The sequence below is a fragment of the Seriola lalandi genome, unplaced genomic scaffold (genome assembly GCF_002814215.2).
Source record: "Seriola lalandi dorsalis isolate HSWRI2012SDOR001 ecotype SW California unplaced genomic scaffold, Sedor1 jcf7180002054614, whole genome shotgun sequence".
Lineage (NCBI taxonomy): Eukaryota > Metazoa > Chordata > Actinopteri > Carangiformes > Carangidae > Seriola > Seriola lalandi.
The window spans coordinates 999,484-1,026,593 of record NW_019525167.1 but is presented as its reverse complement, the minus strand read 5'-3'; the positions used below and the strand labels follow the sequence as shown (position 1 = coordinate 1,026,593).

At 39.9% G+C, this 27,110-nt stretch overlaps 2 protein-coding genes across 2 annotated transcripts; both read right to left on the bottom strand.

Annotated features, from left to right (window-relative positions):
* Positions 1-663: 663 nt before the first annotated feature.
* Positions 664-19,926, bottom strand: anpeplb (alanyl (membrane) aminopeptidase-like b). Its single transcript, XM_023419931.2, has 20 exons — positions 18,888-19,926; positions 16,352-16,491; positions 16,071-16,204; positions 15,622-15,742; positions 15,006-15,160; positions 14,725-14,838; positions 14,413-14,556; positions 13,691-13,756; positions 11,647-11,712; positions 11,348-11,496; positions 9,572-9,651; positions 8,995-9,128; positions 6,818-6,873; positions 6,374-6,521; positions 6,194-6,282; positions 5,899-6,006; positions 4,512-4,679; positions 4,255-4,395; positions 2,734-2,797; positions 664-1,409 (listed from the first exon to the last, which is right to left on the bottom strand). Exons 1-20 carry the CDS (start codon positions 19,487-19,489, stop codon positions 1,263-1,265), a joined length of 2,826 nt encoding a protein of 941 aa, XP_023275699.1. The 5' UTR covers positions 19,490-19,926; the 3' UTR covers positions 664-1,262.
* A 736-nt stretch (positions 19,927-20,662) lies between these two features.
* Positions 20,663-26,573, bottom strand: LOC111665058 (uncharacterized). The gene is made up of 3 exons (XM_087177611.1): positions 26,297-26,573; positions 24,830-25,467; positions 20,663-23,569 (listed from the first exon to the last, which is right to left on the bottom strand). Exons 2-3 carry the CDS (start codon positions 25,391-25,393, stop codon positions 22,982-22,984), a joined length of 1,152 nt encoding a protein of 383 aa, XP_087033737.1. The 5' UTR covers positions 25,394-25,467; positions 26,297-26,573; the 3' UTR covers positions 20,663-22,981.
* Positions 26,574-27,110: the final 537 nt, after the last annotated feature.

The window sequence follows — 27,110 nt, the reverse complement described above, 5'->3', positions numbered from 1 at the left end:
TAATATTGCATCCAGGGCAGGCTAACTTTCCTGTTACTGATTTGAAGGCAGTGGGAGATATATATTAAACACCTACGGTATATCTATCACCTCATATTCAGAAAGAGTTATTTCTGTTCATTTAAAATCAACTTATAATTTTATGTTGTTAAATAAGAACATTTTATAAGAAAGGAAGTGACAAAGCCCCCACACCGTATTAATGTATTTAAAGAAAACAATTTTTAACCCTGCAGTAGTTAAAATAGCACCTGGAATAATGACGTAAAGTACATATTTATCACCCCTGTGTTTCCCTGGAATATTAATTCAGACTGAATGGGGCTTTAGATCGTTAAGTGGTGTAATCACTGATTGGGTGTCACTATCTAATCTCCCCAGACGACATTCCCTCACAACAGCAAACACAAATAAAGGCTGAGGCGTCTGCTTCAGCATGATTTAATTCTGATGTCAAACTGGGATTGTGCCTCAGAGTCGTGCATACATCCTGTCCTGATCATAACTGATAATGACGCCCAAACACACCTCAAAGTTATTCCAGTGGTGACCTGAACGATACTGTTCCCCATCATCATCATGATGATAATTATCTTGTTATCAAACACAACACGCACAGTTTCCTCCCGGTGAAACAAACTGAGGTAATGGATGAAAGGGCTCATGTTTAACATGATGTTGATGTTTTATTATTAAAAATAACAATTTCAGCGACGTACAAGAATAATTTGGTTCATTGATTAAAACATATATAATACACATATTGACATGTTTACTAAAACAAACAGATGAGGTTATGTCCTTTGGTTTTGACTGGTCAGGAAAGTAGCAGCATCAAATTTGAGCTGTTTTTCCACCAAATTCATATTTGCCATGAACTTCAATCCAAATGGAAGCTTCAATCCATTTTCCCCACTGTAAGCAGTTCAAACTTTGATTATAAAATTGATGCTGTATCAGCATCATGTGCAAAATCACAAACAGAGGAGTAAAAATCTTGTTACTTTGCCCATTTTCATTGAATATACTGTATAAATAATGTATATGCGTGTATGCTGTACATAAACACTGCTTTTTTTTTTTACTGCCACATTTCTCCGCATGTATCAGTTTTTGCTCGAAATGAATCTCTTGTTTCATGGATTATTTTTCCAGATCATTTTCCCGCGAAAAATAGACCAGAAAATTAATCATGATCAGTTCTTGTTCTGTGGATCAAGAGAAGGTGGAACATCCACGTTTTTTTTTTTTTTTTTTTCACTCTACGAAGACGATTGACTTTCAAACCACTCTAGTATAACGTCTTTGTTCTCGCCGACCCACTCGATGTTGACTTGGGTTTGCTCTATGGCCTGGTACACTGCCCTGGTAGCAGAATCCAGAGCATAGTCAGTGGCAAACCGCTCCAGCTGCAAAACACAAACAGATGAGACAGTGATGTTAGGGCATTGCTATGAAAACACATTGTATTCACCAAAGAAGAAAAAGCAAGCCTGATCTTGTAATAATGAGATCGTTTTCTCATAATTAAGAGAAAATATAAAGCCGATTCAAATATATTACTATAGGCCTGTACTCTACAACAGATGCACATGAAAGACCAAACCCAGAATTAATCAATTATTCTCCCAAGTATTGCCTGTGTTGCCAAAGCCCTGATTACTCTGATTATTGCTTATTCCTCTCTGTCGTTGAACTCGCTTGTTGTCCAAAATGCTATTAAAAACACATCAGGGAGCCACACCCGTGCACTGGGAATCCATTCCTCCATTACCATCAACACACACTGTAGCTGATTTTGACTCACATAAACCATCCTGCTGAAGGTAACACTCACACCGAACTTGTTTTAACCCCACGACTGAATAATGTACAGTTTAATCCTGGTAGAGAAACATTTGCAAAAAACTGTGGATTGAACAAAAGGGCATGACTCATTGATGTGTTTTGAATACCGTCTGGACAACAATTAGTGAATGTTTGAACCAAATTTGAAGAAGTTACTGAGATATCGTGCCGACGAGAACGGGACGAACGGATATTTGTACGTACGGACAACCCGAGAACCTGAAAACAATATGTCTCTGGTTTTGGCCGTATAAAAAATTATAGAATAAAAATATAGAAAATATAGAATATAACCACCCTCATCATTTTAAAAAGTGTATTTGCAAGTTTTACTATACGCCCTCTGAGCAGTGCTACGTGTTCTGGGCAGATTGGAGGCTACAGCGGGTCGCTAACAGAAGACGAAATTGGGCTAGCTGGTTAGCATGCTAAATTCAGTAGAAGAAAAGACGTGATAGAGACGAGAGCTAACGCTGGCGTTGCTTTCCACCGCTGGAGAGTAAAGGAAGGAAGTCTGATACTAAACTCACAATGTTTCTTCTAGACCGTTCAGTAAACAGCTGCTAATGCTAACGTTAGCTATGTAGCAACAGCAAAACTTCTAAATAGCTCCTTTAAATAAGAAATGTGTATGTAGTGTATTTTTGAGTTTATGGCTCAGAGGTTAAAAAAAACAAAAACAATAAAACACACTGTCTTAACATGAGTAGAACACCTGATGACAGAAAGACTTGAGATAAGATATCAGGGTGTATCTGGTTACTCATTTCGTGTTCAATCGATAATTGGTGCGTGACTGGCAGGACATCATCTGTTTGACGTCATTGCACGCTGGTTTTATCATGACACAACACAATTAACACAATAAAAACATGATGTGATTACCTCCTCTAGTTCAAACTGTGTCGAGAACCTGCTGGTCACTCCCTCAATCACCGTGGCTGCATCCCTGTCAGCGGAGGAAGAAAAATATTAGGCAAAATATTAGGAACACCTTTCAGTATGAGGCAATACAGTTTGTTGGTTTATAGTTAAATAAACACCTTTCTAAAAACAATTTCAACAAAAACTGAACATTATAACCTGTAAGATGTAATCTAGCAGGGATTGGGATATATTTTGATTCATACTGAACAAGCCTTCAATGCCTGCTGATTACTTGATTCAGATCAATCTCAGGTGTCACTGTTTGCTCACGAAATGAAACCCAGTCGGTTTTGTATATTTAAACTCTGATACAGATCAGTTAAGCTTCCCGGTGACAGCGCAAACAGTGGGGACTTTATGAAGGAGTGCTGATGATAAGCACAGATTAAACAAGACGACCTTTGTGCTTGATGACACTTTCGTTATGGTAGTCTTTTCCTTTATGGTCCTGCTTGTTTATTTAAATGACTTGACCGCGGCCAGGACTCTTCAGTGTCGAGAGGCCTCTGTAAACAACAACGCTCTTCTGATGTCTGTGATGAAGCAGCGAGCGGCAGCATATCCGTAAAGAAAACACTAACAACAAGAGTGCTGTCTCCTGACTACACCAATATTTAACAATCGCCACACTATAGCTCTGCACACTGCTGCTTTATGAAGATTGCTACCATATTTGCAGCCATTATTGCCTTTTATCATGTGGCTGTGTAATCAATACTGCCAAGACTCTGTTGCCATTGCACAGAGCAACCCTGATATCTGTGCTAGACACACAGAGATCTAAAGCTGCATAATTGATTTTTTTTTGGGGGGGGGGGTTTGCCATCCTGGGAGCTACTGATCAGCGACAGCCACAACATTAAAACCAGTTACTGGTTAACTTATACATTATACATTCAGCAGAGACTGTGAGTATGATTTCTGTCCACCTCATGGAATCAATCACAAATGCAAGTCCAATATTCACTCTCTTTTTAGTTCTGTTTCGGTTTCCACCAACTCCTGAGCAAATTGTTTTTATCTGGCTACATGCCTGAAGTTGTTGGGGTTTTTTTTAACCTTTGTGCTGGAAATGAGGCTGAACAGCACATTTGCAGATTAAAAGTCTCTATAGAACTGAAGGGGGCTGCAAAGTCAGGGGATATTTCTTTGTGGGTTTGTTACCTTTCACATAACAATAGAAACCACTTTCTTGAACTTCGATGTATAATCATATGATCTATTGTTGACATAAAAAATATTAATAGTGCAGCTTTAAGATGTATTGGACTCATCTCACTTCAAAGACAAACAAGCACGCAAAAGTTTAACTGCTGGATTAAAGCTGCATTAATGTAATTACTTACATCAACAGTTGATCAAATGACCATATGTGATGCAAACAATTAGCAACAATTAGAAAAACACTGCCCATCATCAGCCTCGGACCAAAATACGAGCATCATGTAATAATCTGTAAAGCCCAAACATCAACCTTACCCCTGACTGACATATTCCCAGTGTCCTCTGATAAAGTTCCAGGCCAGCGCCTGCCCCGCCACGTTCTCGCTTATGTAGTTTATAGTGGAAGCAACATCCATCAGACGTATCTTCTCAGGGTCCAAGGTGTACTCCAGGTATCTGCAAGATAAGGAAGACACTGAAAACCGTGTGTTTGGGATTCATCTTATCGCGTGTGTGTCCTTAATGAAAGGAGTTGTTATGTACATGTGTTCAAGTTTGTTTTTTGGCGTCACCTGTTGAGCAGCCAGATCGTCTTGGTGCAGGACAGAGCTTTGCGGAGCTGGTCTTTCTCTGAGATGTCGCTCGAACTCTGATACTTCTTCCAGGCAAACTCCCACTCTGCCTTCCCACCATAAGCCACAGCTTGGCAGTAGATGACAGACCGCAGGTTGGGGTGGATTCTGGATCATATACAACAACACACACACTCTCATTTTCACGTTTTCTTGGTTTTCCCGGACTGTTGACTTGACCTTTTTTCTGACCATGTTCTACATCTGATCTACTTTGATGTATTTTCTTCCACTTCTACGAACATTTAAAGGGATGTTGACACTATTTTGACAAAATTTCTCCATTAGCAAAACTAAAATCCACATAATTTTTGCAACTGGAAAACCCATCATGGTTTTTCAAAGAAACTATTTCTAAATTTTCTGTGCAGCTAGACGTTGTTTCTTTCCAGGAGCGGCTGGTGGTGATTGTCGCTTGACAAGAGCTTCGGCCATCGTTGTGTTACAGGCTACAGTAAGCCGCAATCGTAAAAAGACAAGACAGGCTGGGGCTAGCTGGTTAGCATGCTAACTTCAGTAAAGAAAAGACGTCATAGAGATGAGAGCTAGCATTGGTGTTGCTTTCCACTGCTGGAGACAGCTCATGGCGATTAAAGAAATGAAATTTGATGCTTAACTTGCAACGTTTCTTCTAGACTCATAAGTAAACAGCTGTTAATGCTAATGCTAGCTATGTTGCAATAGCTAAAACATACAAATAGCTCCTTTAACACAACACACTGTCAAGTCAAGTCACCAGCCATCCTTACACCCTCGACTCAGACGAGGATTCCTCGAGTTGCACATGTAAACTCAGCATATACACATCCACATACAAATGCTGGCAAGTGCAAATGCATTACATTACATTTTCATGCATGTACATAGATGCATGTGTGTTAAAGTAATGGGCATAAACAGTATACACGTTCAAAGAAAGGGGAGTGTCTCTGTCATTTAAAGTTGCACTTGGAAACGTTACTGAGTTACTGTTTGTTTCATTATTCTCACGTCGTTCATGGTTTCACCACTTTGTGATTTACGATTATAGAGTGCATGTTGGCAAAAAAAATCCTGCCAAGTGCAGCTTTAAATTTACCCACAATGCAACAGCCATAAACACATAAACATACAAAAAGTGATTAAATGACACCTACCTTAACTAAATCACTGCTGGAAAGTAAAGCTACAGAATATAACGAAAACTATCACAATAAGACAACGTTTTATAAACCAGTAATTTACAAGACAATCATGTAAGTTAAGGGTAATTTCAAGAATGTGTGGATTAGAAAGACAGTGTCACAATCAAATTTCAAATGATATACTTCCACAGTAGTGTTCATACATGTTGGTGTTGTTTTTCATCCAGAAAGCAAACATCTGTTGCACCATCTCCACGCATTCTGGGAGTCCATTGGAACATGCCACCTCTATGGCGAGGATCTGGTTGTACCTTGGGTTGAAGCACAGTAATTTCACTATTATTTTGGATGTAATGAATGAAATATTGCATCATTTGAGGAGACGAGATAATTATGGGTTGCTTAAATCTGCATTACGTGTTTGTTTGTGTTGTTTTTGTTTGTTTTTTTTTGCCACCTAACCCTGAAAAACCCCCCGTAAAATTCATATTCCCTTACTGTAAAGAGTGGTCCTCTGGGACTTGTGAGTGCTCTGTGTAGTTCTTGAAGAAGCCGTACAGTTCCCTAACCTGTTCCCGGAGGTACGCCTGCAGGAGGAGACAGCTTTATTACATCCACCCTCTATAGTAATGTAATATAGCAAGATACATTTTTCATTTTGAATATCATGACACATGCCTGCATGGGTCCATACACCTCAGTGCGGTCAAACATGAGGACAAAGTACTCGAGGTTTCTAACAGCTGACTCCCAGGGAAGGTACGCTTTCTCACGGCGAAGGAAGCGGGTTGAATTCAGAGCCAGAGCCACGTTGAGAAGTTTGGCCCTGAGCAAAAGAGAGATTTGATTTTTAATAAAATCAGATTTTTAAAATTGAGGTGACTCCTGTGGCATGAACATAGACAGTGCCTGATTGGTGGGAAATATTGTTGTCAACTGTATAATTTCTTCTTCATGTCATAATTATGTTTGTATTTGTCCAGCAAACAGCATTTCTGGCAAAGTGCAGCAAGTAGAACAGCACCAAAAACACCTTTTAGGCACTAAAGCAGGTTTCAGAAGAGACAGAAACAAAACCTGGATGTATACTGAAAGTGCAGGTCAAAATAATCCAGTTGTCACCTTGCCAAGTTAAATGCGTCATCAACCAGCTGCCCTCTGTTCATCAGTGGGATCCGCTGGGGAAAAAAAGAGCAAGGTGAGTGAAAGACAACGACGTCAGGGACAACCAAATAATTATCTATCGATTACTGCATTAAATCTACGAGTTTTTAAAGTCAGAAATCAACCCAAAACCCTGAGTAGAGTTTAAGCTTCGTCTCTGTGAAGGCAGTTTCTGTTTCAAGCTGCCATATAATCCAATGATCAAGAGGCTTTTTTATTGCTAACGCCATCGCTCCAGGAATGTCAATAACTGTCATTAAGCTGGCTCGTCACTTCAGTCCAGAAGAGAAATATCTCAACAGCTATTTGATGGCTTGCCTTTAATTTTTATAAAGCCATACGTGCCCCCGAGAAGAGGATTCGTAACGACTTTATTGATCCCCTGACCTTCCACCAGCAAGTCGTAAAGTTTTGCTCAGACATTCTCGTTCCCCAGACGATGAATCCTGACGACTTGTCCCGACTCACGTTCAAACTATTCAAGAGAGATTTGTGAAATCTGGAAAAGGTATTTGCGTTCCTTAAGGGATGAACTGAAATAACTCAAGTGATGAGGACATAAAATCTCACTAATGGCTCAACGTAATGACCTCTGAACTGCTGGTTGCGCTCAAGGAAAAGTCAGGGGATCAGCAAAGTCATTAGGATTCATCATCTCGGGACCACAAATCCCTGCAGGGCTGGACAGTAACAAACTTTTACTTAGGGACTTTCAAGAGTATTGTTTTTATATTTCTATGAAGTACTCTTACTTTGAATCAGAGCTTTTAGTCAGCGGAAGGAATTTCCTTTTATTTTGAAAATGCGATAGACCATGTGCTGTTTCCATCACAGGAGAAAAAACTATCACAGTCAACTCCTACACTGTCATTCATGTTCGAACCTGTCACGTCAGAAAAAGAAGAGGCAGAAGATTCTCCAGCAGAGACCGTGATCTGATCTGAAGTCTAGGTTTGAAACATTTGGAAATAAAGAAAGATTCCTTTTGTTTTAAATATTCCTCATTTACCACGACCGAACTTCAAAAAAGACGTTTGAATACTTAAGTATTTTTAAAATGAAAGTACTCCAGTCCTTTAAGGAGGATCTATACTCAAAGTAATGGACATAATTACTTAATTAGTAATTCAAAGTACCAAATTTAGCAAACAGATCATAGCTGGTTTGTTAGGATAGAAAATCATATTTTCTGAATTGGGCCAGCTTCAAGAACTGCAGGTACACATTTTGGATTCATTAAAATCCCTCTAGTGCACCATGAAGTCAAAATTAATTTCCAACCAACTTTTGAACCTTTTCACTTGTCAAAACATTTATTTTCCCCCAGAGTCTCGTTCTGGAGTCAGGTCCAGTTGTGAGCCGTCTGGTTTCCTTCAGTCACATTATTCAGCTGCCATCTTTTTTTTCTTCCTCTCATACAGAGGTGATCCAATATTCACAATAATGCACAAACTGTCCGAAATGACTATGTGAACCTTGCTGAAAACATTACCAATGAAAGGTTTATCCACAGTCTAGTTTCATCATGATCTACCCTTTCACTCACTTTCTGGACTCACTTTTATTTTGAAATTACTTTCCTTGTGTCTGTTTGTTGTTTCTGCTTCCTGCCCAAGTATCTTTGTGATTACCTGCTGTTCCCTAATGTGTTTCACCTGTGTCTCGTTACCTGTTCCCCTCACTCCTTGTCAGTTTGTCTGTGTGTCCTCATGTTCTCTGTGGATTTACTTCCTGTGTTGGATTTTCAGTTGAGTTCTTTAATTTCCCCTCGTGTTTATTTTTCTATTAACTGCCGCCTCTAATCCACCTGAATGACTTTAAGTTTATTTCACTCAGACTTCACTCATTCGGCTCGCCACCGTATCTGTCAGTATTGTCTAGGAATCAGTCAACTATGACAAACTGAACACCCAGAGAAGTGTGTTAACAATTTTCTTAATTTTGGATTAATGAGCCAAGATTTCATTTAATCCACCGTTCTCTAAAGATTTCAGGGCAAAGCCTTCTGCGGGCATCTTGTTGTAATTTTACTTCCTTGTAAAAAAGCATCTCGTAAAATGAAGAGTATCTAGATGGAGATTGGTTTTCTGCTCAGTTCTGTGATTTGCTAACTCATTGTTTGGCTCGGTGCTCACATGTGGGTTTGTTTCCAGCTGAGTCAGGAGTGCGTCCCAGTTCTCCGGGTTGTAATTGACTCTGTAGTATCCAGTGCAGTTGACGTTTGCCAGGATCCACTCTCCGTGCTTTGAGAGGAATTTGTCCATCGTTTCTGTTCAAAACACACATCATGATTTGGTTGAAGGTAAGTAACAGTGAACTTTTGTGCAAAACACAAATCGATGAAAAATGAACAAACACCTCCAACCGACTTGTACCCAGTCAAAAACCATCACAACTACCTTTACAAGCATGTCCAAGAGTCAACATTGTCAAAGAGTTTTTCTATCTAGACCTCTGTGAGTTGGATTAAACTTTTTTTTTTGTCAAATATGAAACCAAAGTTTTTAAAAATTGAGTGTTTGGAGAAAGAACAACATGGACTAAGAAAGTGGCATTGCGATTTTGGCTTTGTTTTTGCTTCTACGAAAAGTGACTGTCGCAAATAGTGTGATTTTAGTAAATCTGGCAGAATAAACAATCATCCTCCTTTAAAACCCTTAGTGTGTCTGGCTCAAGGGGTTTATTCCAAGGATCTGTGGTGTATTCTGTTACCTGGGCCGGGGGTCCTTAACCAGGTCAATTGAGTTCCAGTCGTATTGGACATGACTCTGATCGGGACCTCCCACCAAAGACTAAATAGACAGAGAAAACAGAGAACAAGGTATAACAGTTAAATGTGATGACAGGCCCAGGATGCTAATGGAAAGAAATGATAATTAAGCTTTTATACAGTGAACAGCCGAAACAACAATCTAGAGAGAAGCATTTTTAGTATAAGGTAATAAAGGTACTGAGTTGTTGTGGTCTGCAAGGGGCCGAAAGCAACTTTGAACCAGGTCACAGTGAGTTAAATTATTATGCAACTCACCGTGGCAGTGTTATGGAGCTCATAGTTACAAAGCATTGCTTCAGAATACTCTATATAGCCAACTGCAATGATTTCATGCAGGCCTGGCAGAAAAGTACTTGGTTAACAAGCTGGCGCTGATGTAATGACACACTGCATTTTGCCAACTGAAAACAGACAGAAGAAATCAACTATTTAATTATTATGTGAAAACTATTCTGGGAAGGAGTTGAACATAGTAAAGTGAAGATGTCACTGGAGGACAGATTTATGATTCAACTTTGGCCTTTGGAGAGATACTGGAGTGAAGGTAAACAATCTTCTCTAATCCTGGCCTGAATGCGAATATGTTCCTGTTAAAGATGTAAAACCCCAATGAAGGAGGAAGTCATAACCATTTTTCACATTTTGGGTTTGTATTCGTCAACAATTATACACGTGACAGAGAGTGACAATATCTGTTGCTTCAGTTGCTCAAGTCTCCACTACATTCACCAGCTAGTCTCTAATTTTGTCTCCGCTGTTCGGTGCTTGGCAGGTAATACACCCTGGGTTTATAAACCAAAACAATAAGCCTTAAAATACCCCAGAAGGTTAAATTGAGGGGGGATGATTCTTGTGCTGGACAGTGGAAAGTGGGTTTATCACAGCTTTCTACTCTCTCTGGAAATGAGGCCGAACCGTAACGGTAAAGCTACGAGCTAGAAAATCAAAACAATGACCTGAAAGATGCTAAAAAACTGCAGAAACTGCAGAGTTCACTTTAAGATCATCAATACAAGAAACAGCCATCACGTTGATTCATCGTTCATTTAAACATATTGAAGTGTAACTTTAATTTGTAAAATAAATTGTAGGACCCTATACTAAGCCTTGTGGGACTCCACATGTTAATTCATGTTGTGTGTATATATATGTTTACAGTTAACTATTTACATATTTATGTTTATACAATTATTTACAAGTTTAAATACGTACATGTGCATCTTTAAAAACAGTTACAGTAACCTAGTCTCTCTAGTTTCTCTCTGATTTACCTCAGTCTAAGTCCTCCTGACCTCATGGCTAGTTTAGTGACATGTGACTTAGAAACAGGAAGTGTTGTTGTTGCGAAGTGGACGAGTGAAGTTAATCCGTCTCGATCCGGCTGTTTCTTTTATCAAAAGTGATCCAAACCACTCATGTTACATCTGTACAAACTATCCTCTCACACCATGTGACTCTAATTTGCAGAGTAATATATCATAGAGTATGTAAGTCAATAAACACCCCAAATACCCATGTACCTTTGCATTACTCACTGTATAAAAGCTTCTTTCTTCACTTCTATCATTAATATTTAACATTTTAGAGAAAGTAAAGACACTGGTCGATGATTTTCTCATCTGGACAGTAAGTGTTAGTGTAATTACAACATCTACAGCATATTAAATACATATCCAAACCTACAGCTGAGCGTCTATTGGGACTTTAGCACAAACCTGGATTCAGAAGTGTCATTGAAGAGGAAGCGCTTCTGGTAGATCTCCCCATTGGTCGTGTTGATGGTGATGACAGGATAACCAATTTGATTGGTCCAGGTGTCCATCATTTTGGCGACCTTGGTGTGACCGCCATCCTCAGTTACAGCCTACAAGTCAGGAAATATTATGCCACATAAATACTGTAGTCTAATCTATGATTATTCAGACAGTAAATGAGTATTATCATAATAATTGTTACAAAACAGGACATGCTGAAAACCAGTAACAAAAACTTCCCACTAAATCTAATGCCTGACCTCTTGTATATAATCCCAGAGGTTGCTCTCATCAGTGTTTTTGAAGCTAAAGTCCCGGAGGTACATCTAAAATATAAAAACAGAGAGTGAGAGAAAGAGAGAGAGAGGTTTTAGTTAACACAATTTCATCCTGCAGTCAAAACAATTATTTTCCAGAGGAAATTTTGTATTCAGAATCGATGTTGAGAACTGGATGGAGATCTCCAAACACAGCTGCCAGCAGCAGAGCGCAAGAGGATGTAATGTTGAAATAAATGTTTTGCTGAAAACAGGCGTTATTTAATTTTTCTTGACACACACACACACACACACACACGCGCTTGAATAGAAACGATTGAGCAGGTGTTGCAGGTCTCCAGAGGAGTTTCGGATCACTCTGACCGTCTGTTCCATCCCACAGGGAACATACAACACACTCACTGATTTAGCTCGAGCCAGCGGGAAGTTACAAGTAGATTAAAATATTGTCGATTTCAAACCTCCTTTTCCCACTGCAACAGACAAAAACCAGATGTTGGAATGTTTCACTTCAGAGAAACAGTAATACAATGTTATTGTCAACAGATCGGATTTGGATATATGATGGAAATTTTGTTTATTGATGTGCAAATAAACTTATGTAACCGACTCCAGCGCCTCTACAAACTGAGAGAGAGAGAGCTTTTGTTGCATTAGCAGTGAGTTCAGTCCAGTGGGTAAATTTTGCACGAATAACGCAAGGGATTCTGTCTGAACACTAAAGACTCGCTCACCACACTCAACCGCATCAAACCTACACTTGTGTTTGCGAGTCAGGCAGTGCCATAGGCTTAATGACTTGGGGAGGACTCGCAGGACTAGTTGGTAATCTACTGTAGCTTGCGACAAACACAGCAACAAGCCAGGAACATGCCGGTGCTACTCAATCTCAACAGCTTTCCCAGAACTAGCCGGTAGCGACACTTTCTTTGGTTCTGATGCCACCGTTGCAACATAACACTGAGCGTACCGACCGAAATCAGCTCCTTTCCATCCACCTCAAAACGTGTCCATGTGGCACTGTCAGCTGTGAGTCTCCAAAGGCGAAGTGAAACCCTTCACTGTCGGTTTGCATGTGGTTTGCTTTTCTTTTTCTTGACTTCAGTAAATCTTTTGGTTTTGCAGAAGTGAACCAGGAATACACAATATTACAGAAGGTTTGTGTGATTTATGAGGCAGATGTTTTTCTTTTCCTTTTTTTTTTTTCCTTCCACAAAATAATTAAAGCATCAATTTAGAAAACTTTGGTGTGGTAGTTTGGTTCCCCGCCCATGTTGTAACTCATGTCATACTTTATGGTGAGTCACAGAATTATCAAAAAGGGTGCATCTTCTCACAAAAACAACCTCGCCTGGCATGATGAAGGTGCCTCTCAGTCTGAAGTCTAGACTCACAGACAATCAAATCCATCACTGGTGGGTGTTTCTTTTTATGTAAATGTGAAGTCAGACGCCACCTTTAGTCTTGAGTGTCTGGGACAGTGTTCAGGTTCTGTGGAGGATTTACTTACTAAGATTTTGTTTATTTTTAACTTTTTCTATTTCGGTGTTGACTCTGCTGAAACATGGAACAACTGGAGCTGGAGTCAAAGAAGTAGGACTGTCATATACTGTATATACACAGATGCCACTTGTGGGTTGAAGCATAGAGGAATTGTAGGTTTGAAACAGAGGTAGAGGAACTTTGGCTAGACGAGAGGATGACAGCTGTTTCTTCTGTGGTCAGCCAGGACATTGGGATACATGTGGAGGATTTATTTTCTTAGTTTCTAACTTTTTCTTTTTTGTTGTAACTTAACATCTTCATTGACATTTTGACAGCTCTTGTGTCTGATGACCTGGAAACATGTGCACATGGAGGGATCCTCTCTCCGTGTGCTCATGTTCCTGACAGTATCAGCAATGTGTGAAGCGACCTTTTGTGCAGCTTTTATTCTGGTAGAGGAGCGTTTCTGAATCATTTCCTCCACAGGTCAGTTTGTAAAGATTACAGCCAATCCGAAATGGGGTGAAAAGTTTTTGCTTACCCTGATTCCTTTGTTGAAAACTCTTTCCTCCACGACGTCTGCCAGCATTCTCAGCACAATTGCCCCCTACGGAGAAAACAGCAAATACACATGAATATCAGTATTCATGGTTCACAGATGCAGGTGACCTGCAACTGAAGAAAAAATAAAAATAGCCACCTCCATCTAGTCCATGTGTGAACTAGATGAGGGGAGAGTATTCCCGGATAGCACAGTGAAACTTTTGTCCCAACATATGACTTGGTCCTCGGCCCGAGTCTGGCCCATATGCTTCCACATCTGGGCAGTTTCCAGCTGTTATCCTCCGGTATCCTTCCAGCTGGAAGATTTTCTGTGCGTGAGGCCAGAAGATGCGGAAATACCATCTGACAATCACGCTGTATGTGGGCCATATTTGGGCCAGATTTGGGCCGTGGAACCAGGCGAATACTGGGCCAGAAGAAAACAAGCATGTGGCCAAAGTATGGTCCAGATTTATTTTGATAGGTCGAGACATTTAAAGAGCTATAAGACCCACAATCACGTTATTACAAAGAGGTGAGAAATCAAGTTTAAGAAGTACTTCCTATTGGTGCTAGATGCAGCTAATCTTATAACATGTCGGCGGCAATCAAAACTTTTTGATACTGATTCATGGCTATGTCTGCTTCTGTGCTGCCCGCCATTCCTGTTGTCATAAGCGACGATGTGCATTCTTTGCCTGACTCATTTGACTCTCTTACCTTACTGTAGGTTATAGAATCAAACATCTGGATGATCTCAAACGTTGTCTGGATATCTTGCGGTGGAGGGTTGAGAGGATGGGACGAGGCCAGAGCATCCTCCTCAAATGCCTCGTGGAGGCTACTCAAGATAAATGTGTCTTTCTGAAGAAGACAGACACAGAGACAAGAACGCGGTACATGAGTCCCGTGTTACGTGGCAGGAGCTGAAAAGCTTTGCAACAGGAAAGAAGAACTTAGGAAACTAGAAAGAAGGAATGGATTCCACCACCTCTGTGGGTGCAGAGTGAAAAGATGTAAATCTGAACTTACTACATTGAATGAAGGCTCAACGTGATCCACTGCAAAGTAGGTCATGTAGGTGGCAAAGCCCTCGTTCAGCCAGATTTCATTCCACCATTTCATCGTCACCAGATTTCCAAACCACTGTCAACAAGATGAGAAGAAATCATCAACACAGAGCTGATACTCCAACCTCATATAGATATATTAAACCTCCTGGATAAAGATTGACATGCGTCACCCGTCAAATTGATCTCATAAAAATTGTTTATTGTTGTTACAGGAAAAACACAAAGAGTTCTTCCTCTAACCTGATGTGCGATTTCATGTGCGATGAGAGTAGCGATCACTTCCTTGTGTAATAAAGAGGACACTCCTTCCTCGTAGAGCAGGCCTCCCTCCTGGTATGTGATCAGCCCCCAGTTTTCCATCGCTGCAGGATTTAAGTCTGGCAGTGCAATTTGATCTAAAGGAATAACACCGATATTAACAAACGATCAAATTATATACATATAAAATGTGCTTTGTTTATTTTTCTTAGCGACCCTGTTTTTGGACAGTCCTGAGTTAGCCAGGGGGTAAGGTGTCTAATTTGTTTTGGCATAAAATGAGTCAGTCTTTTGTGATTATTATTATTATTATTGATGATTATTATTAAGACTGGTTTAACACTGCAAACCAGTCTGAAATATCTTTGTGAAACTGGTTTATCCAAAATGTTCAAATGTATTCCTGCACTATATTGAAAACTAGCACACTGTCAAAATAAAGTACCACACACTTTCTGATCATATGAAATGATATAACAATGGGAAACAGAGCAAATTGAGTATTTTTACCAGTGTAAATGTTTTTGTCACCACAGAGAGAAAACAAAAGAAGTTTTTAATGGTGACAACCATTCACCTATATCAAGAAAAGTCTTACCTAGCTTTTTCTGTGTGTAATCTATCCCAAAAAGTTTCTCGTAGAAGGTGAGGATCTTTCCGGTGATGTTGGCTGCGTAACTGGCGTGTCCAGCTTTAATAGCCTCAGGACGAGCAAAAGTCTGTATGAGAATATCATGGAAGAAAGTAGATAAAGCACAGATGAAATCATCCCTACTTTATTTTTGTTTTGTACTTTTTCTTAATTCTAGCTTCAGCTTAATACAAAAAAAAACAGCAAATGTGACACACGAAAGGTTAAATAACTAGTTTTGGTTCATGGTGCTGAACCTTATTTTTCGTATGGCTTTGAAACCATATCAAAACCTCCAGCTTTTAAACTTTTGATCGAATTTCTAAATGTTTTTAGAAGAAAATTAAAAGTTTACAAATGAAACTTGCCAAAACAATCACATGAAATTCACCTTACATCTATGATAATATACATACTTTAATTTTCACACGTTCATGGGCGGAGGGGATTGACTCAAACTCTGAAACGGTGAAGGCAAACAAGTATGTTGACATCCTCGGTGTTGGATTAAAACGAGTGTATTGCCAACCATCGTGAGTGTTAGTGGAGTCTGAGAGAGTGGAGACAAGGAAAGCCAACATACTGTTTATCTCTGACTGCTCTGTGGCCAGAAGCCTAATAAACATACGCACACAAGTTACAGTATATTGTATTTGGCATCATCACAGTTTTTTTAATTATTAATTTTTTTTTTTACATCTTTCTGCATTTCCCAGAGCTATTGTGTTTTGCCTGTGGATGATGGTCACATGAAACACAGCCTTCATTTCTGGCTCATCGAAACAAGGAAACACTCTCCTGGCCAATGTCGGCTCAAGGTTGGTGGCGGCAAGGAATCTGTAAATACAAATGAAGACAGTCAGCACTTCATCATCAGGAGCTTATAAAGGACCATTATAATAATAATAATGAAGAAGTGATTTAAATTTCATGCAGAACTAATTTTAGTCAGGTTGCGATGCAATAATGCACCTTTGGGTGTTTGGTAGAAGTCAGCCAAGACCACTGAGAAACCGTAGTCTGTGAATTTATGACAATTAAACAGCTTCAAGCAGATAAATTAACAAAATGCTCAGAAACAACAGCCCATTAAAGACATCTGATGTGACTTATTGAATCCAATCTACATATTATTTATATTTTGATTATTTCTGATGTATTGAATGGGATTAACCGGGTAGATAGTGTAATTATTTTACTGCTGATGGGAGAAAAGTGGTTTTGAGATAAGTTGATGTTTTATTTTGACGGTATAAAATAAGAGTCTGTCAGAGCGGACATACATTTTTCTACTGTTAATGAGTGATATGGAGGGTAATCCATTAGTTTGAACAGAATATAAAAAACACTTTTTTATGTAATATGTGAAAGTGTGAGAGTAGGAGTTTTGAGGGAAGTATGTAAACAATCATATAACTATCTATGTAATTGTGAAGCAAGATTTTACATTTAGTTTTATAATAACAAAGTTGTAGTCTGTTATGCTTTAATTTCCCTACTCTAAATGTATTTACTTAAGCATTCTTCTTGTTTATATGTATTGATATTCAAAATATATTTATTTTAAAAGAAAACAGACATTGTTATGTTTTTGGTTGTATCTGGTTTCATGTCTGTTTTGACCAGGCTCATTCTCTGGCTCGTCTAAACAGAAAGAAACGCCATCTCTTAGTCATGTGTGAATGATTAGACTGATTTTATAGAGCGCAGAGGCACAGTCTTGATTTGTATTATAAAAAAATCAAAGCAAAGGTTTTGGTCAAAGTTTAGTTTTAGTTTGTATTTTATATCTTACTCCAAAACTGCAGCCAACAACTTCACACGTTAACGTTGGTTTTGGAAAAAGAAAAAAGCCAGCAGTATTATCTAATCTTCTGTTATCTCCTGTTCCTTGTCTGAACAGGAGTTTGACGTAGGGTTCATATCAGCTGGGGCTGGAGGTAAGACGAGGCGGTTTGCTAATGTCAGCCACTGGTGAGTCTGTATTCAGGGATCACCAGGTTTTATGAACCCTGCAGCTTCACTGAGAGTTACGTCTGCGTGCAGCTACCGAAGCTAAGCTAGCTCTTGATGGTCAGATTAAATACATCCAATGAGAGGCTTATTCTGTATATTAATATTCTGTCCACTTTCTTAACTAACCTCTCGAGTTGCGACCTATAAACTACAGGTAGCTAGCATGCTGCCATCTTTGTTTTTTATTTGAAAATCAAAATTGAAGGTTTAATCTTTCATCTGATCAAATCTTTTTTCATCCAGACGGTTGGAAGAGTCTTTGAGGATTCAGAACAGAAGTCAGTGTTTTTAAACTTCCCTTCTGGGCTTTTAAAATATCACTGGCTAATTAGTTTTTAGATAAAATGATGGTTACCGCGATCCTACCTGTACTAAGAGAGCACAAACTTGGGTTGGGGATGGGTAATGAAACATGCAAGTAATTACTGTTGCTGTTGAGTGATTTGTAAAAAGAAATGTTAAGCAATGAGTAATGTGCTGAGTAATTAATTACATTTTTCAGACTGATTACAAATCAGAAAATCAAGGGTCGGAGGTTTGTCGATTGATAATCAGAGATTCGCAAATTAACCCTCTGAGGTCTGACGGCTTTTTCTCCATTTCTACATAATTTTTTAAACTCACCATTTACTGGGCACTTGCATGTAACATTATACCTCAGAACAAACTCAGCTCTTTGACGAGGCCCCTTTTTGTCGTAGAGCAAAGAGATAATTTGGCTCAAGTGCTTTTGAAATTCTTCAATTATTTTGAGAAAACAAACCTTTACTGTTGTGGATGAATTGTTTTGGTGCTTGAAATGGGTTCAGCAAAGTCTATAGGTTCATAAATATAGTGCAATATATGAGTAAAATAGTAGATAAATGGATAATAAATGCCTAAAATGAAAGTTAGTAATATCACTGAGTCGTAGTGTCGTCTGTCACGTATGATCTCGCAATGAATATGTAAGGGAAAGTGGAGAAACTACAGATTCAAGCAACATTTCAACCATATTTCTACGCTGTATTATCGCAAAGATAATGTGGCTCACAAAGACAATGTCAAACTTAATGCTCACTCTATGTTCTTGAACTTTATGTGAAGAATGAATTTATAGACTAATCTTAATAAGATTTACACTGAATACTTTGAAAAATGCCAAAATTACAAATTCTGCACACAGAAACTTGAAAGCTTGAAACTTTCATTTGTTCTTGTTTAGTTTTTTCACTTACCTCTCTGCATTTGGATCACCTTCATCGTCCTCTTCGATATAGGAGCTCACATACAGCCCTTCGAGAGCGTCTGATATCTCTCCATGGAAAGACAGAAACAAACTGTAGTTTCCTTCTGCCATCAACGCAGTGTTCAACTCCACCACGAGAAAGTCGCTTTGGTCTTTGTGATAGTACGTTGAGGTAACATCGATATCCTGATTATTGTCTCTGTTCTTCACCTTGGCGTCAGACACATTCAGTTCCATGCTGTGGAGGTAGATGGTGCTGGTCTTCTGGACACAGTGGAAGTTAACGGTGGAGTTTCCAGTGAAGAGCATCGTCTGGTTGGGACTGGTGACGTTGATCACCTCAATGATTTGGGTGTAGAGGCGAGGCCAGAGGACGACCTCGTAGCTCTCAGGTATGAGGTTCTTCGGCAGCCGCATGACGGGCGGCGGTGCCGTGGTGGTGGACGGGATGGTCGGAGGGGCTGTTGGATCCATCGTAGAGAGCTCACTTTGGTACATGATGATCATGGTGACGAGGCCGGCGATGGCGGAGACGGTCAGGACGACAAAGGTGGCGGCAATAGCCTTGGATATGTGGAGCTGTTTCGGCATGGCGGCTGCTTCCTCTGCTCAGTCCTGAAGGTCCTGTTGCTTGACTGGTAGAGACGAGTCTGATGAGTCCGTGAGCTCCGGTCTGCAATGACTGATCAGTGCACGTCCAAGAAACCTCCCTCCCATAAACGGGGCTTGGCCTTAGCAATTAAGCGTCTGTACTTAGATTAATCATTAACTTGGTCATCGCTGAAGGAGCAAAGAGTAAAACCTTATGATGTGAAGAGGGCGATGTTCGTTGGTCTTGTGGTAAATAATCAGTCAGATTGTGCTCCCAAACATCTGGAGGTGGTTACTGTGGTCTCTCCACTAATGCAGGGTTTAGGTAAACCTCAAGGAACACTTTCTTTCAGCCACAGTCTTCCTCACATTGCCCGAGTCATCACAATCACATCCTCGCCGGACACAGAACATCAGCACCATCACCTGTAGGTGAAGTGGTTGCAGCCGCCTTTAACTCCAACGACTGTCATCCACGAGCAGGTAAAACCGCTGCAGGGGTTTCAGATGACTTCTTCCAAACATAAATGGAAATATAGATCCTGTGAGACTGACAAACTCCCCAACAAACGAGAAGCATATGAAGGGAGGAGTGCTGAGTGGGCTGGATAAGAGGGGAGGAAGGAAAAAAAGAGAGAGGAGGAGGAGAATAGAAGATGGAGTGATTTGGGGAAATCACTGAATTGGCTGGAAAGCCCCAGCTTCAGGGAACCATGACCACCATGAAGACCACCACACACACTCGCAGAACTCACCTCAGGAGAGGAAACACAGAGACACAAGAGGCAAAATGGCAACTGTGTAGGAAAACAGGGTCTAAGCAGGGTGCGGTGGCGCTTATTTGTACTGAGAACAGATGTTCCTGTTGGAGAGTCCAGGGGATCGAATCAACCCGAGAACATTAAAACACTAAGATGGCATCATCATCATCAGTCACAGTGAGGCCGCAACCAGGGGCCACATTGCTGTCGCCCTATATGTTATCTCTGATCAACAGTCTGTTAGGACCTGCAGCGATGACACTTTTTGGTGTCATGCATTTGAAATATATATTAAATTAAATTCCACCCTCTCAGTCATGGAGTGAAGTGTTGCAACGCAGATAAAAAAAAAAAAAAGCATTGCTTCCATTGCATCCTGTGTACTTAAAAGAATGACCGTATTGGATTCCAGAAAACTCAAAACCGTAATCATTTATTATGTAAAAAAAAAAAAAAAAAAAAGTCTTATGGACCAGATGTTACCACATCTGTCAGGATGTTCTACTCACACATTGTGATATGTTGTTTTCAGGAAGGATTTATTCCTCAGACAGCAGGAGATCTGGGATCAGAGCTGTCATCGGTTAAATTATTCATGTTTCTCTGAGAAACTATGAGTTGATGACACACACACACACACACACACACACACACACACACACACACACACACACACACACAATTAATACAATGATGACAATACTTTTGAAGGATCTTGTGAAACTACACTCAAAAAGTTTCATAACATCAACCACATCTCACACATACATCGATATATCCTGGAGAAAATAAATACCCTCAGACACACATCTGCAGCTCAAGTAACTGGAGTGAAATGATCAGAATCCATCAGTTTGAAGACGCGAGCGTTTCACTATCGTGCAGCTGTAAACACACCCGCGTTTCTGTTGCGAGAGAAATCCTGTTCGCCAAATCTTTGAGAAGAAGGTCCTCTACTGATTAGGAGGGAAACTGCAAAAGGCACCGACTCCATTTCTCGACAGCCAGAGGCAAAACAGTGGAGGCTCGGGATAAAAAACAAAAAAGAAGAAGGAATGGAAATAAAATGTCACAACTTTACATACATGTAAAATATATCTGGAATCCATGATCACAAACAATAACAGCTGGATTTTGGTCACTTGCTTGCTACAGTGATTCGAACAACATTAACCTTTCATAACAGCAATGGAAATGTGCCAAAAAAAAAAGTTTCCAAATGTCATTTTAAGACAGGCAGGTTAAATGTCTTAAAACCTAAATAAAAGAAAAAAACGATACATTAGCTCTCTCTGCTTTTAAAATAAAAATACATGATTAAAATTTCATCTAAAATCACACATCAACAAGGAAATAAAAACATGTCGGGTGCAAACTGGTCCAGCACTGGAATGATACCTGGTTCCTGATTGGGATTACACCAGATTAATACTGTCAGTCTGAAGGTGCCAAGTATTTAAATCAGAACCAGCTTGTGTTTTCAGGTCATTTAAATCCCAGGGTCAGAACCCAGAAATTCAGAGAGGCTTTTTGGTCCTGTACTGTTGTGTTTTAACTTGCCACAGATTGTTATTTTTTCTTCTTCTGTTGTTACTGAGATTTACGTGGTTAAAATGTGTAAACGGCCGACGAGATCAGTCGTGTACTATCAGCTCACGCCTGATCTCGTCGGCCGTTTGTGCAGTTTTCTAGTCAGAAGCTCTGTTTCTTTGCAGCTTTACATCTGAATGTGTGATGATAAATACAACTGCATTCAATCAATAACCAAAATAATAACAATAGTGATCGATACAATACAGTACATGTCAGTTTTTCACAATTGAGAAAATGTTGTTCATGGGAATCAGAGACAGAGAAGAAAGGCAAAATATTTTGAGGTTTAATTGTAATATATTAAGAATAAACATTATTTTTTTTAGGGAAAAAATAATATTTTGGATGGGAAAAGTTGTAATATTAACTTGTAATATATATTTGAAATACTTCTAAAAAAAAAATCAGGATACTTCAAGAAAAAACTCAATGTTGATAATTTTGTTTAAAAATCTGATATTTTGAGATTTAAATAATCTGTCCCTGTGATTTTTATATCAGATTATAACATTTTCTTTTCTCTCATTACATCACACATGTTTCTGAAAATGATTCAGGACTTTTTAGATAACTTGTTTTCTTGAAATTACACTTTTTTTTCTCAATGCTGACTTTAATATAAAATTCAAATGTTTTTCTCCAAATATTTTGCCTTTAGTCTGGATTGTTGTTTTCCCGCCTCAGCAGTGAGCCCTGGTACGCTGTCATAGGTTTCTCTTTGAACAAGTTTAGTTAAAGTTTAAAAGGCATCGCTCAACAGCTTTGAGGAGCCATTACACTCACTCAGTCGTTTAGTCTTCTTTTCATAACACGGACCACGGACCATGAATCCAGGCCAGTAACACAGTACAATCAGTTTTTGTTTTTTTTTTGGAGATATTGGACCAACAAAATAAAACAATTACAGACACGCTGTTTATCATTGTCTTGTCCACATTTAGGAAAGTGTCTCCACATTAACAGCAGCAGCTTACTGTTTTGGAAACAGTTTGCAGTCATTTGATTATGTGTCCCCATGAGTGCACGTTCAGTTCACTTAAATCAGGCCAGCGATGGCGAGTTTACAGGAAATATACTGCTTTCTTCTGGAATTTACCAACTGACCACCAGATGTGGGATGTACTTCATTTACAGTTGACTACCAAAGCCAGCTGTCCAGATGCTGAACACAGTAACAGGACTGTTCCAGGATAGCAGACAGCTCCCCGTAGCTCTCCTCTCGCCATGTGGGGAGGAGCCTCTCATTGTTAAGGGCCTGAAGCTTCGGCGTGCCCTCACGGAGGACGTGGTACAGGCAGGGCCATCTGTGCTGAATCCTCAGCCTGGTCCTCCGGTCCAGCGTGATCCCGCGGACGATCTTCTTGGCTCGAAGCTCGCGCAGGGCCGGCAGCTTCAGGCAGGAGAAGACTAAGCCTCGGCTGGGCGACACGTCCAGGAACTCCAGAGACTGGGACTCCAGAGTGTACGAGATGCCCAGATTCCTTAGTGGCACCAGGATGTGTAGAGTCAGAGACTTTAGGTTAGGCAGGGATTTGGTTAGGGTCTGCAGCGTCGAGGGAGTCACTCCTTTAAAGACCCAGAAATATTTGAGCTCAAGGACTCTGAGCTGCTGGAACTGGGTGAGCAGCGACACGGACAAGTCCGACCAGTCAAAATGTAGCCGCATCTTAGAGATGCGCGGGCAGCTGTGGGTGAGTTTGGTCAGCAACTCCTGGAAACTCGTCACCTGTCAAATCAAACCAGAGAGATGAACCATGTGGTGTTAGTCTGCACAAAAACATCTCATAACACTGGTTCCCAAACTGTTGCTGCCATCCCCTCCCTTTGGAAGCTGGAAAAAGGTCAGGTGACTGCTTTATGAACATCACCAGCTTTTCTTTTCTCCCCAATAAAACGGGAATTTCACTGGAAGATAAACTGCTGAAAATATTCCATGTGAAGCGTACATTTAAAAGGATATTGGAATGTTTCGGAGGGCGTTTTTAAAAGTGTCTAAAACATGGGTAACAGGTAATGTACAGACTATTCGTGAGTACCCACTGTTCAGCTCACATGTCCCAGTCGGCCATGACAGCAGGACAGTGAGCAGGATGTGTGATGGGTGTGATCAATCACATTAATTATATCGGCCCCGGGTCTGTACATCCTGACATGGCTCACTGAGACACTTAATGGAACAGAGCCGTCGTTAATGTTATTAATTACACCTGTACACGCGACTCTGAAACCAGAGCAGCTAAATGGAATTTAACCATCACTCAGTAAAACGTACTTTTATCTCAGAGCTTTTCCTGGTTTTACCTTGTTTTATTTCTCTTTAAATTACTCACTTCTGTTGTTTTATGCTTGTGATCGTCTTAATTGTTCTATTATCTGTTCTCTTTGCTTTGAAATGTATTGATTTGATTTCATTGATTCTATTTTATTTCTTCTGTTGTTATTGTTCATCTTCATTTTTACTATTAATCAGATTCTTCAATTTGGCATTTATGCATGATGAAGTACTTAACAATTGAATATCTGCTGATTAACAAATCCATTAATGAACTAAATATATGATCATCATGTGATAATATGACATTGTTCCAGTGTTGTATGCAGTATGTTGACAGAGAGACCTAAAACTACCTGGCATGGAGTTATTTAAAAAGAAGACAAAAAAAAAAAAAAATCAAAAATGTGTTTTATCAACTGTACAATAAAGAAGAGTGTCCAATTTTCATTAATCGATAATCTGCAGATTTTTCTTCTTTGCTTCCACTCGTACTGGGTCTGATCATTTCCTCACACATGAAGTGTAGTCACTCATAAAACAGGGAAACTCTAACTGGCATCCTTTGGTCTAAACTGTTCCAGCAGTTTACAGAGGTCAAAATACTTACAAGACTTCTGGGTGCTTAAGTCAGGAGCCGCCAACATGTGACGCTGCAGCTTTAATTTCAACCTGGATTCACAGTGGAAACTAAAACCAGCTAAATCAAGTTACCTGGTCCATTTTGGTAATGCTGTCCTGGTGTGAGCTGGAGCTGGAGTGGACCCTGAGGTCCAGCGGCTCGAGAAGAGTAAAGGTCCAGTTGAGGTCCAGGTGGCTGAGGTCTCTGCAGTGAACATTATCCAGCAGGTGGCTCAGCAGCTCGCACCACTTGTTGCAACGATCCCCCAGGTCAAAGCTGGCCTTCAGTGTGAGCAGGCTCGCCCGGCGGGAGATGAGGTGGTGGGTGTAATGGTGGACCCAGGATTTCCACCTCTCGAACTCGCGGTTGGAAACAAGTAGCCCCTCCTGACCCAGATGGAAGACACCGCGACGGGAATAGTCAGCCACCCGCCACAGCTTCCACGAGCGGACGAGACAGCTCCAGCTCAGGCAAACCAAGGCACAGCTACACTTATCCACCTCATTCAGAAAGGACAAGACATGCAGCTGGCACTCCACCGGCAGGAAGTTGAAAGGGAAGTAGTCATCCGTTGCTTTCCGACGGCTGCTTACAGGCACCAGGGGTCTTTTTCTCGGTGACATGATGACAGATGAGGAAATGATGTTGGTCGTCATTGGTGGAGGTCAGAATCTCCACCGGTTGGTCTTGTGGTCTAGTTCTGCCATAAATGTTTCTGGCCTGGTGAAGTCTTAAAGAAAAGAAACAGACAGAAAATAATTCACAATGATTTACAATGAACACAATGACAGAAGATTTAACACAGTTGTTATGTTGTACATGTTTTATGTTTTTAATGGCGTGTTTTGCTATGTGGATTGCATGAATCTTTTATTTGGGTGAGACTTTTTTGTTTCTTTTTTTCAAGTTGTCCAAAGTTAACTAGCAGAAAAAACAAGACCCGCTGTGGTTCACTATGTGGTCTGTTTTACAGCAGGCAATACAACATGCCTTTAGGCTCTGAATGGAGAACACCATCAACATTCACATGACTTTAGTCCAGCTGAACAGCTCGGCTTGTAAACCTACCTATTTGACTTATGTGGCTGTATTTTAAGCTCTAACATACTTGAATTGTGGTTCAGCTTGAACCTAAACTTTATCTTGGTGTATAAATTAAACTTAGTATCGTATGGCTTAAGCACAACTGTTTTCAGTAGCTGTAATCGTACCATATGTAAACTCCTAAATTAGGTGGCTTTCCCTTGAAAGTCCAGGTGAAGCTGATCAACCGAGGTTGGTGTAACGTTACTTCATCAACAAATACTCCACTGAAAGAAAACCTACACGTAATGTGATATTCACGTGCTCAACGTTATGCAGGCATTAAATTACAGTTTCGTGGTGTGACACGGTCAGTTTGTGACATGACTCGAGGTGCTCTGGCAGATCCGTTATTTTACTCTTATTATTTCCTGATCGTTACCTTTCGGTTGAACAGGTTCACATTCAGAGACAACCTGTATATCCTATAGTTAGTGATTGTTTTACACTATAATCGACAAAAGTCGTGTCGTTACCTTTTGGTCGAACTGGCTCCCCCTCGTCCTCAGTTTAAATGCTAACCTGCTAGGAGCTAGCAGAGATGAGACAAAGGGGTTTAAAATAATACAGCTAAATGCCACGCATCGTTGAATATTTTATATAATTTGCTTTGTATCCGAATGCATTAGTAACTGTAAGAAGTAACATGTACAAATGAAACACCTAAAAACTGTAGAGAACAGAAATCAGTAACTAGGCCGGCTAGTTAGCCGCCGAACAGCTGAGTTCTGTTGTTGTTTTTGTTGTGGCTCGTTGGTGATGGCGTCATCAAAATGCGTCGGGCTGCGTGTTTTTTCCCCGGCGTTGCACCGTCGTGCGGGGGTTCATGTTTGAAAAGAATGGGTTTAGAAGAATAGTTGTTGTTTTTATATACAGTCTATGGTTGTAAAAACACACACCAATATTTCTATTTAAATGAAATAATATTATATAAAAAAATATATGAAATACCGATATATTAAAAAAGCCCAAAACCCGTATGAATATCTATGGACTTTTATACCTGACTTATTTTGCCCCTTTATTTTTTATTTTAGATATTGGGCTATTAGATTTTTCTTAGTTTTCTTAGTATTTATTTGCTCATTCATTTTCCTTCTTCTATATTCCTATTCTTGTTAATGCTTGCTCAATTGTTCCTATTGTTTCTGCATTTATCCTGAATGTGACTGGTGCCTTTTTGACTGTTATAAAGAATGTCAATAAAGGGAAAAAAAAGTTCTAACCTCCATGCAAACAAAGAACATCAAATAACATCAAAGAGACGAAGCTGGCAGAGTTTGTGGTCAA

What these genes read in the sequence shown, in the direction of transcription:
- anpeplb (XM_023419931.2), bottom strand. Translation starts at nt 19,489, where the DNA reads ATGCCGAAACAGCTCCACATATCCAAGGCTATTGCCGCCACCTTTGTC. An exon ending in GACGCATTTAACTTGGCAAG is followed by an intron (nt 6,522 to 6,817) that starts GTGACAACTGGA and finishes TCTTTTGCTCAG; the next exon opens with GGCCAAACTTCTCAACGTGG. An exon ending in ATGAAAAACAACACCAACAT is followed by an intron (nt 4,680 to 5,898) that starts GTATGAACACTA and finishes TATATGATCCAG; the next exon opens with AATCCACCCCAACCTGCGGT.
- LOC111665058 (XM_087177611.1), bottom strand. Translation starts at nt 25,393, where the DNA reads ATGACGACCAACATCATTTCCTCATCTGTCATCATGTCACCGAGAAAA. An exon ending in GCATTACCAAAATGGACCAG is followed by an intron (nt 23,570 to 24,829) that starts GTAACTTGATTT and finishes TTGATTTGACAG; the next exon opens with GTGACGAGTTTCCAGGAGTT.